The sequence below is a fragment of the Lynx canadensis genome, chromosome C2 (genome assembly GCF_007474595.2).
Source record: "Lynx canadensis isolate LIC74 chromosome C2, mLynCan4.pri.v2, whole genome shotgun sequence".
Classification (NCBI taxonomy): Eukaryota; Metazoa; Chordata; class Mammalia; order Carnivora; family Felidae; genus Lynx; species Lynx canadensis.
In genome coordinates, this window is record NC_044311.2 from 90223649 (window position 1) to 90235424 (window position 11776).

Here is an 11776-nt window from a genome sequence, read left to right on the forward strand (position 1 = left end):
CAGCTCCTAGCTTTTGTTGCTATGTAAAGTCAAAATGTGACTATCCATTCATGATGGTAATTGACTAGAAACATTAACCCAAATAACAAAGTTAATGCATCATCTTTTCATGGGGAAATGAGAGGAATAGATAGGTATTAACATGTCCTTACTCTTTAATATTTTTCTCCTCCATTCGTTTAAAATGAAAAAAAAAAAAACCCAACAGAAATTAAACTAGCCTTTACCATAATGGGATCTTCCAACAAAAGTTCCAACATGACATATTCAAATTATTTTTTTCTATTCAATCAGTTTCTTTCCTTTTCTAAAAGCAGTAGCAAGAGAAAGCTGGTTCCCTCAAAGGATGATATCTAAACTAAAAACCCCTATTAAAAACTGTTACTATGTTTTGCTTAATTATTAAACCATAATTATTATATTTAGCCTAAGAATAAGAAAGTAGGAAAATGTCTTACTTCATACCTTTAGGCATGTATTATTTAAACATAAAATGTTTTCTTCCCAAAGTTTACTGCAACACAATAAGTACTCGGGGAATCAACATGAGAGCAGGGTTGTGACTTCTAGTTTTCCAAACACCCATATTCTTAGTATTTAAAAGTAGACTGTATTATTTTATGCCTGATCTGTCTAGGATCTCAACAGAAATATTAAGAATAATCTTTATTACAGAGTGGCAATTTTCATGTAATTGTCAGTTACTCTTTTATGAATTAAAAACAGAAAGATATGATTCATATTTCCTAAAATATATACTGAGAAACAAACACCAACCTGCAAATTCCATTCACTTAACAAACATTTATTGAGTACATACCAAATGCCAGGGACTATGCCAAAGGCTATTCCTACCCCCAAGAATCATCAATAGATGAAAAGAGCAAACACAACACAACCTGTGTTGACCACCACTTAGCTAATTAGAAAACCATTGTTAGACAAACCTGCATTTCAGATACTCCTAATATATTTGGGCTTGTAACCAAAAGCACAACACAGCACTGATAGTCCCTGTCAAAATTCTTAAAAGGTTGTCAGAAAATTGCTTCTATTAGTAGATAAGATTCTTCTGAAGAGAAAAAGTTAAATCTCTTCCTCCCAGAGTCATTTGACCTAACATCCAAACCAGTGAACTAACAAAAGAAACTAGTATGACTGTCCAATGAATAATGTCAGGCTTAACTAATTTGTAGATGGACTTCAATCACTTTAGGATAAGCAATCTCCCCTCTATCAACTAATACCTCCCTTCTCTTTCTATCTTGGATTCTTAATGCAGTTCCTTAAAAAAAAAAACACTCCAATCTCATCTGGATTATGATAGTAGAAAAAGGTATCCACCCACATGAAGACCAAGCTAAGGTTAGAGTACCTTTAGAGTCTAGGCACAGTGGTGGTCGGGAAACCAAAGAAGCGTTGGGAGGAACCAAGGAAATCAAGAGGTTAACATTTGCATGGGGAGATTCAGGGCAATAGTAGTTTTATCAGGGCCATAGGTATATTTTTAGCATGATCCATTTTCCCTCACCTTTAACCCTGAAAAAAATCTGTCTTTAGATAGCAGAAAACTCATAGGGATTTGGGTACTGACCTGCATATCCTTTCCTCAAGAGCAACTGCTAAAGGAAAAAGCCCAAATTAGAATCTAGGTAGGTCTGGGAAAACATTTACCTAGAGGCTGATCTCTTCTTCACAACCTTGTGGGGTAATGACTGTGGGCCACCAGGAAGGCAATTTCTCAAAAAGTAATTAACAAAATCCAATACAGAAGTATATTTTATATCTGCTTTCAACAAGATACTTTCATAATAGGTAAAAACATTTCATATTGCGTTAACCACTCATATTTTAAGTTCATTATTTCCCAAACTTAATTATCCAACTATCCTTTTCAGAATTCTTATATCTACATCGCACTTGTACTATTATTTACCTAAAGCAGCCTTTCAACTACTTATTTTTTGCCCTATCCTTAGCAATAATATCTGTGAAATCAGTTTTGAGGTGCTACATTTTTCTAATTTAGAGAATTTTTTTTGTTTCATCCAAATGTGTGTGTTTAATTTTTTGGAAAATTATTTAATGTTCATCTGCTTATACTCAAATTATCTTGCATGGGAAACACTCCCTTGGTACATATTTCATTGAAAATGCTGGCTGAGATCTGTGGAAATGGGGGCAGGGGTTTTGGGGGGAGAAAGCTATACTAATTATGGCACACAGGGTGGGAGCAAGATTGAGTGAAAAGGGAAGGACTCAACAGCCATAGGTTAACAGAAAGACACTTGAAAGACAGAGCTTAAAAGAGGAAAAGGGGAAAGAGTGCCAAGGACAATCAGAATTTATTTTATGGCTTTGCCTATGCCCCCACCTTACCAGAAACCTTCAATACTATTATAGGTGCTTGTACTACAAAGTATGTATAAGACCTCAGGCTCCAGAGTAGATACCCATATCTAGGAACAGGGCCCTCAATACATGTACAAATTGTGAGTCCCCAACAGTGAGGTAGGTATAATCTCCATTTACAGATGAGGAAACTGAAGGTCCTTTCTCAATGTCACTACGAATATACAGCAGAACTGGTGCTTAAACTTAAGTATCTTGTATCTCTGTATCACTGTGCTACATCAGTCTCCTTAAACCAGCAAGGAGCAAGAAGCCAGTGATACAGAAGCTTTCTAGCTACTCTTTGAAATAATAAAAGACCACCTTACATTTTCTGTAAGAGGCAGTATAACAGTTAACAGGATGGAGTCTGGAACAAGTGCCTGGGTTCAAAAACTGGCTCCACCATGTGCTAACTGTAAACTTGGGCAAGCTTTGCCTTTCTGTATTCAATTTGCTCATCTATACATTGTGGTCACTAATAGCACATATCTCCTAGGATTATTTTAAAGACACTAATAGTATCTACCTTACAGAGCTACATAAAGAACCTGAAACATCACCTTGAAGACTGAAAGTGCAATATTGCTTATTATTATTAATTTACTGACTGCCCTCTAATTATCAGGCACTTTATATACTACCTGATTTAAGCCTTCCAATAACCTATGAGATAGGTACTATCAGTTCCATTTTTCCTTTGAGGATATTCAAGCTCAGAAAAGTTAAGAAATTTATTCAATTCTTAAATTCGCAAGTGACAGATTTAGATCCAGGCCTAACTCTAACCACTCTATGAGATACTGCCTCACAACGTTTTCAAGTTTCTTACTCAGGTATTTGGAAAGTCACAGGCACCCCTTTGAAAAGACCTAGGCTTCTTTTAAACATCGATATAAAACATAGATTTTTAAAAAATCAATTCATACACACACACACACAAAGGTACTAAATTGGTTATCATGGTTCTCAACATAAGAAATGTCCAGATATCCCATTAATTTAGGGCATGATCACACATATCAAATACTGAAATACAACCTTCAATAATGGAAAGTGTTGGTACTGTTTCAACTACTAATTCCTTATAATCTCAGCACGTGAGCAAATTCAGAATTTAGAAAAGTGATTGTTCCACCTGTTAGATGGGATTACAACATCTTGCGTCTGGTGGCTGACACTTTAGCCCTGGACTTTGCCTTGGCTGTACAGGCATAGGAGGGACTGGTTCTCAAGCTCTCCAACTGCCCCCAAGAGGTTGATCCAGGAAACTGAGGAGAAAAGTCCAAAGTTGTTTTCGCTGGCAGAGAGATTCAAGCCAGCTGGGGCTCGGCCTCCTATTTTGGAGCCCTCTTCCATCTGTGGAGCCAATTGCTCAGGTCTCCTATAAGCCACATTGCACCCAAAGTGCCACTAACGGGCCTTAAGAGCCTTCTTTGGCCAACGAGGTCAAATCTCTGGGCTCAATGCTCATTAAAACCCCACTGAACGCAAAGTAAGCCACTAGTTCAAAACCCACCCTGCTTTTAAAAAATAGGAAATGCCACATCAAGCTCTCTAGTCCACCTAAGTAGCCTAGGTAGATGGCCGTGTTTCTAGCAACTGGACGCCAGGGAATGCCCCCCACTGCTGGCAGCCCACAGCGACTGTCCCTCCCCCCGGGTCCCCTGCCTGAGCAGTCCCATACCCAAGACAGGTCAGCCAAGGGGCAACTGCCACTCGCGCGACCCCACAGCCCCCGTTAAGCTGAAGGGGAAGAAGTCCCCGCAATCCCACCCCTCCAATGCTCCGCGGCTCCAACCACCCGGCTCCCGCCCCCCAAGGCACGCGCTGGGTTCCTGCTCGGGAGGTCTGTAGTCTCGAGGGCGAGGGTCACAGCCGTGGCGGGAGGGAGGGAGAGCGAAGGGACCCAATCTTGAGCGACCCTAAGAGGGTTGAGGAACGAGAACTGGGAGGGGCCAGGTCGTACCTGTCGAGCCGAGACCCGCCGCTCCAAGTGACGCGCCCGCAGTGCATTATGGGGCCAGGGAGTGGCCTTTCCTCGGGGCAGCCCCACGTCCAACGTGGCTGGCGCCTGGCGGGATCAAGCCCCGCCCCCTCCCTTCGGCCCGCCCAGGCCAATCAGGGTCTGTGGGAAGATACATTGGCCCACCCCCTCCCCAGGCCCGAGGTTGTCCCGCCCCGTTCCAGGAAAGATTGGCAGCGTTTCACGCACCTGCGCCAAGACGTTGCAAAGTCCTCTGGTGACAGCTAATGTTGTCCTTCACAAATGAAGCTAATCTCTCCTGCTGGTCGCCGGTATCTGGAGTCAGTTCGTCTCTCACGCGGCCACACAGCAAACATTATCCAAGGAGCGGGGGGAAAAGCCCCCTCTGAGTGAGCAAGAAAAGGACTTGTCCCATCTATCACCACACAAGCAGGCACCTAACCTTGGCAAAGAAATGCCAGATGCAGACCCTACGGCCCCTTTCACCCTTTGCCTGGACATGCATTATTAAATAAACACTTGATGACTGTGTACCACGTGCCAAGCCCGGTGTTGGGCATTGGGTTACAGGAAAGAACATAACACTGAATGGAATCTAAAGTGTAACAGGAGCAAGAGATGTTAAAGCATAAATCATTACATAATTATAAATTGTGATCAGTACTATGAAGAAAAACTAGTGGGTGTGATGATGAATTAATTTTGGACTATCAGGGAAGATATTTTTAAAGAAGTGTCTTTTAAGTTCCAGGTATATGAAACAACCTTAAAGGATGTTTCAGGCCAAAAGAACATTAAGTGTTAGGTGGTTGGGGCATGAAAGAAATTGGTGCGTTCTAAGAACTGAAAGGAAGTCAATGTGGTTGAAACGAAGGGAGCAAGCTTGGGCTGAAATGAGACAGAGGCCAGACCATGCAAGCTCTTATTGGCCACATAATAGATTTTAGACTGTATTTTGGAATGTATCCTAAGGTTAATGGGCAGCTAATATAAAATGTTAAGTAGAATCTGATTTACATATTTAAAAGCTCACTCAGGCTATTTGTGGGGAATAGTTTGGAGGAGGGCAGGAGGTGTTGCTGAAAGGCCAGTTTAGGGGCAGTTACATTAGTCAAGGCTAGAGATGATGGTGGCTTAACCTAGGGTAATGGCAGTAGAGACAGTGAGAGTTAGATAATTTCAGGACATGTATAAATGAGAGGTGGAATCTAAGGACTTGATAATGGATTGATTTTCTGGGAAGAGTAAAAAAAGGGAGCATTAAGAATGACTCCCTAAGTAACTAGATGGATTAAGAAGGCTTTTACTGATTCAGGGAACATAGAGGAGCAAATGGTTTTGGATACAAATTTGAGATGCTTATAAATGAGGTGTCAAACAGATTTGGATGTTTAAGTCTGGAGGTCAGAAGAAATGGCGAGACTAATTATATAAGTTTGGTGGTTGTTGGAATGGGTTAACCCAGTAATTCCACTTATAGGTATATATGCAATAGAAATGTATTCATATGTTAACCAAAAGACATATATAAGAATGTTAACAGGATGAGCAAATTTTAGAATATTCATATAGTGGAATAGCACACAGGAAAGAGAATGAACATTTTACAACTACACACAAAACATGGATGAATTTCACAGTCATAAAATTGAACAAAAGAAGCCAGACACAAAAATTGTTTTTTATATTATTCTACTTGTATAATATTCAGAAACAGACAAAAATAATATATGGTAATAGAAGTTGGGATACTGGTTATCTTTAAGTGGTATTAAATTTAAAAAGGGCCACTAAGGGGGCTCCTGGAGCTCTAATGCTGTTGTTCTTGATCTGGGTGTTAATTACACCAGTAAGTCCAATTAATGAAAATTCATCAAGCTATTCACTTAAGATTTATGCAATTTTTCAGTATGTATTATATATATATATATATATATATATATATATGTATGTATATGTATTTTTTTTTGAGAGAGAGTGTGTGTGTGTGTGAGCAGGGAAGGGGCAAAGACAGGGGGAGAGAGAGAATCCCCCAAGCAGGCTCCATGCTATCAGCACTGAGCCCAACGTGGGGCTCAAACTCAAGAACCATGAGATCATGACCTGAGCTGAAATCAAGAGTCAGATGCTTAACTGACTGAGACACCCAGGCACCCTTAGTATATATATTTTTTATTCAATAAAAATTTTACATTTTTAAAATGTTATGGGTGGGGCATCTGGCAGGCTCAGTCAGAAGAGCATGCAACACTTGATCTTAGGGTTGTGAGCTTTGGGTGCCATGTTGGGTGTAGAGATAACTTAAAAAAAGTGGAATCTTAAAAAAATAAATAAAACTGATATGGGTGATCTAGCCATCAATAAGTTACTGGTACCAGATAACCTTCCTATCACAAACAATAGGAAACTGGACCAAATCTATGAAACAAGTGTTTTCAGACACTGGACAATAGGTACAGTAAAACTGTGATACTGGAAAGAAGGAAAACAAATAAGATGAGGCCAAAGGTTTCCCTAGATTTCTTTCTGGAGGTATTTACCTAAGCACGGGATAGAAGAAAGCCAAACAGAATACAGTTCTCTTGCAAAATGAGGAGAGAGAAATTGGAATTAGGAGAGATTCAGGCAACTTAAATATGCAGGGCAGAATATCAGAGAAAGAGCTCCAGAAATATGCATAAGGGTCTGCATGAATCTTTAGTGTAGGTTTAAGGATAGACTTCATGAGGCTAGTTAAATAACAATTACTGGGGGAACTATAAGCTGAACAACTACTAGAACTTAAGTAAAGTTTAGAAACATTCAAGTTCTGACCAATTGGAATGAAGAAACCTTATTAAACACCTGGGGCATTTGCTAGGGATACCTCAGAAAGGCCACATTTTAGAGAGAAGGCTAAAAATAAACTAGCCCAAGATTAAAGGCTATTCTATCCATTCAAAACAAAGCTGAAAAAGCTTATCTGCAAGTAATTAACTACTTGCTTGAATGAAACTTAATCTTTAAATAAAGACAAAATCCAGGCACCAAACCAGTAATACCTATAATGTCCATTATTCAATAAAAAATTACTGTATATGTGAAGAAGTAGGAAAATGTGAACAGGAGAAAAATCAGTCAATAGAAACAGACCCAGAAATGGTGAAGATGATGAAATTAGCAGATAGGAACTTTAAAGCAGGTGTTATAAGTGTGATCAAGAATTTGAAGAAAGACATAAATGTAATTAAAACAATGGAAACTATAAAAAAGAATCAGAACCTCTAGAGTAGTAAAATATAATATCCAAAATGAAAATTTCATTGGATGGGCTTAAAAGCAGCTTAGACACTGCAGAAGAAAAGATCTGTGAAGAAAGAAACTGTTCAAAAGAATGAACTATAACAAAGTGCAAGGACAAGTAAACTTGAAAATAAAATGGACAGAGCCTTAATAACCTGTAAAACAATGTACAATTGTAAAACAATTGTAAAACAATAACTAACAATGTTAGTTATCTAACATATGTGTAACTGGAGATGCAGAAAGACAGGAGAGGAGATTTTTTAAAATATGAAGAAATAATAAAAGTTTTCTAAGACTGATAAAAAAATATAAACCCATAGGTCCAAGAAAGAAAAACAACCCCAAAAATGATAAACACAAAGAAATCCTTACCAAAGCACACTACACTCACACTGTTAAAAATCAATAATTAAAAGAAAATACTAGGGGCGCCTGGGTGGCTCAGTCTCAGTCAGTTAAGCATCCAACTTCAGCTCAGGTCATGATCTCAGGGTTCTGTGAATCTGAGCCCTGCATTGGGCTCTGTGCTGACAGCTCAGAGCCTGGAGCCTGCTTCCGATTCTGTATCTCCCTCTCTCTCTGCCTCTCCCCAGCTTGTGTTCTGTTTCTCTCTGTCTCTCAAAAATAAATAAATGTTAAAAAAATTTTTTTTATTTTAATACGTTTATTTTTGTTTTATATATATATGAAATTTATTGACAAATTGGTTTCCTATGACCCAGCAATAGCACTGCTAGGAATTTACTCATTTTTTATTCCAACTGAACGTTCAACTAGATGACATTTCGGTTCCCCACCCCTGCCCGTTTGCAGTTCTCTGTAGCCAACTCACTGAGTTCTGGCCAATCAAATTGATGAAATGTGGCTTAAGATGAGTACCACTTCCCAGTTGGGTCAAAAAAAAAAATTCTCCTGAGTAATTATGTACTGTCTCCTGAATAATTATGCACTCTTTTATTTAAACCATATTTTGACTAAGTGGCAGTTACTCAGAGAACTCTGAGCATGACAGAGCCACAAAACGGAGAAAAATTTTTTTTTAAAGAAAGAAAATACTAGAAAAGATCACAGAAAAAGCCACATTCTATATAAGGAACAGACAACAATTACTACTGACTTCACATCAGAAAGAATGTAAGCCAGAATATAATAGAATAAAATCTTTACAGTCCTAAAAGAAAACCTCTGTCAATCTAGAACTTTATATCCAGCAAAAATTATTTCAAAAAATAAAGGTGAAATAAAGGCACTTTCAGACAAACAAAAGATGAGAGAATTTGTTACTAGCATACCTGAATTATAATAAATGCTAAAGAAAGTTCTTCAGATTAAACAAAAATGATTCTAGATGGAAATTTGAATTTACACAAAATAAACAAAACTGTCAGAAATGGTGAATATGGGAGTTAATACAAAGACTTTTCTCTTTAACAATTTTCTCTAAAATATAAATAATCACTTAAATCAAACACAGTAACCGGGGCGCCTGGGTGGCTCACTCAGTTAAGCGTCCAACTTCAGATCAGGTCATGATCTCACAGTTTGTGAGATTGAGCCCCACATGGGGCTCTCTGCTGTCAGTACAGAGCCTGCTTCAGATCCGCTGTCCCCCTCACTCTCTACCCCTCCCCTGCTCGTTCTCTCTAAATAAATAAATAAATAAATAAATAAATAAATAAATAAATAATAAACTTAAAAAAAAAAAAAGAATTAGCCACTATCGGCTTACCTAAGCTCTTAAAAAAAAAAAAAAAAACAGTAACAATGTTTTGTGAGGTTTATATCACATGAAGAAGTAAAATACACATTAGCAATATAAAGAAAAGGAGACTGGATATAAGGATACTATGACTGGATATGGGATACTGGTATAAGGTTCTTACACCATACTTGAAACAGTATAATTTGAAGGTAGAATGTGATAAATTAAAGATATGTATCGTAAGACAAATGACTACAAGGAAAAAGAAGAGGTATTTAAAAGTTAATCAGCTGACAGAGGAATTAAAATCAGAATGCTATAAAATACTCAATCCAAAAGAAAGCAAGAAAAGAGTTAAAATGGAACAAAGAACAGATAGACAGATAAAAACCAAATAGCCTGGGAACCTGGGTGGCTCAGTTGGTTAAGCATCTGACTTTGGTTCAGGTCACGATCCCACAGTTTATGAGTTTGAGCCAGCAGTGAACTCTCACTGTCTGTGCTGACAGCTCATAGCCTAAAGCCTGCTTCAGATTATGTGTCTCCCTCTCTCTCTGCCCCTCCCCTGCTTGCTCTCGGTCTCTGTCTCTCAACAAATAAATAATAAAAAAATTAAAAAAAAACAAATAGCCTATATGACTGATTTACACATAACACATATTGAAAACTATATTAAATGCAAATGGTCTAAACTCTGCTTTAAAAGGCAAATTGTCTTATTGGATTTGAAAAATTAGTCAAGGCCCAACTATATGCTATCTACAAAAAAATTCAGTTTAAATATAATGACATAGATCAGTTAAAAGTAAAAAAAATGAAGAAAGAGGGTTGCCTGGGTGGCTCAGTCGGTTAAGCATCCAACGTCAGCTCAGGTCATGATCTCACAGTTTGTGAGTTTGAGCCCCACATCAGGGACAGCACAGAGCCCACTTTGGATCCTCTGCCCCCCCTCTCTCTCTACTCTCTCTTTCTCTCAAAAATAAATAACATTTTTTTTAAAAAAAGAAAAAAAAACCCCAGTCACTAATTTAAAAAAAGGTGAAGTAGTTATATTAGTATCAAAGTGAACTTCAGAACAAGGAATATTATCAAGGTTAAAGAGGGATATTTTATAATGATAAGAGATTTATTTCATCAAAATAAGCACACATCCTAATAGAAATGCATCTAATAACAGAGCTTCAAATACACAAAGCAAAAATGGATAGAAGAACTGAAAGGAGAAGTAGGCAAGTCCACAATATAGGTGGAGATCTCGTCACTTTCCCTCAGTAAGTGAGAACAAGTAGACAGAAAGTCAATAAGGTAATAGAAGATATGAATTAGCAACCAACTTGGCACAACTGATATTTATAAAACGGTTCACCAAACAACAGCAGAGTACACATTCTTTCCTAGCTAAGATAGACCATATGTTGGGCAATAAAAATAATTTTTTCAATTTTTGAAAATGTTTTTATTTATTTTTGAGAGAGAGAGAGAGAGAAAGCAGGGAAGGGACACAGAGAGAGAGGGAGACACAGAAACCAAAGCAAGCTCCAGGCTCCAAGCAGTCAGCACAGAGCCCAACACAGGGCTCGAACCCACAAACTGTGAGATCATGACCTGAGCCGAAGTCGGACACCCAACCGACTAAGCCACCCAGGTGTCCTGGCAGTAAAAATAATTTTTAAAAAACATTAAGCAAAAGAAACCAGATACTAAAAAGTACATTCTGTATTTGTCCATTTACATGAAGTTCTAAACAAATACAACTAATCTGTAGTGAGAAGAAAATCATAAAATGGTTGCCTCTAGTGGCTGGGTTGACTAGAAAGGGGCATGAGGGAATTTTTCGGAGTTGGTGATAATGTTCTCTCTTTTTTTTTTTTTAAGAAATTTGAACTTTTCTTTGTTTTATGTTTATTTTTGAGAGAGAGAGAGAGAGAGAGAGAGAGAGAGACAGAACATGAACAGGATAGGGGCAGAGAGAGAGGGAGACACAGAATCCAAAGCAGGCTCCAGGCTCTGAGCTGTCAGCACAGAGCCCGATGCAGGGCTCAAACCCATGAACTGTGAGATCATGACCTGAGCTGAAGTCAGATGCTTAACTGACTGAGCCACCCAGGGGCACTCTATCTTGACAAGGGTTTGGGTTGCAGGGATGTATGCATTTTTCAGAACTCATTAAATGGTATGCTTGAGACTTTTGCATTTCATTGTATATAAATTTTATCTCAAAAGTAAAAAATAGCATAAAAATATTAAAGTCTATTTAGCAATTCTGAAACTACTTTCTGCATTTTCTAGGTCTCAGCAAATGGGTAAATACATTGAGGATAATGCAAGCCAGTTTCCTCACATCAGAGAAGGTAGTTAAAAATAAGGGAGTTATCTAAAAATAAGGAAGTTATCTAAAAATAAGGAAGTTA

General features: G+C 38.1%; 1 protein-coding gene across 3 annotated transcripts in view; it reads right to left on the reverse strand.

The window, feature by feature from the left end:
* SEC22A (SEC22 homolog A, vesicle trafficking protein) overlaps positions 1–4407 on the reverse strand; it is a 78172-nt gene extending 73765 nt beyond the window's left edge. The window contains exons 1-2 of one of the 3 annotated variants that reach the window (XM_030328749.1): positions 4361–4398; positions 3530–3662 (exon numbers count right to left, since the gene is read on the reverse strand). Coding sequence is in view for 1 of the 3 variants with exons in the window: in XM_030328748.1 (XP_030184608.1) it covers positions 4361–4407 (47 nt within the window). In the remaining 2 variants the exon portion in view is untranslated. Of the gene's footprint in view, positions 1–3529; positions 3663–4167; positions 4317–4360 lie in introns of those variants that run through there. The other 2 variants (XM_030328750.1, XM_030328748.1) reach the window with 2 other exon arrangements.
* Positions 4408–11776: the final 7369 nt, after the last annotated feature.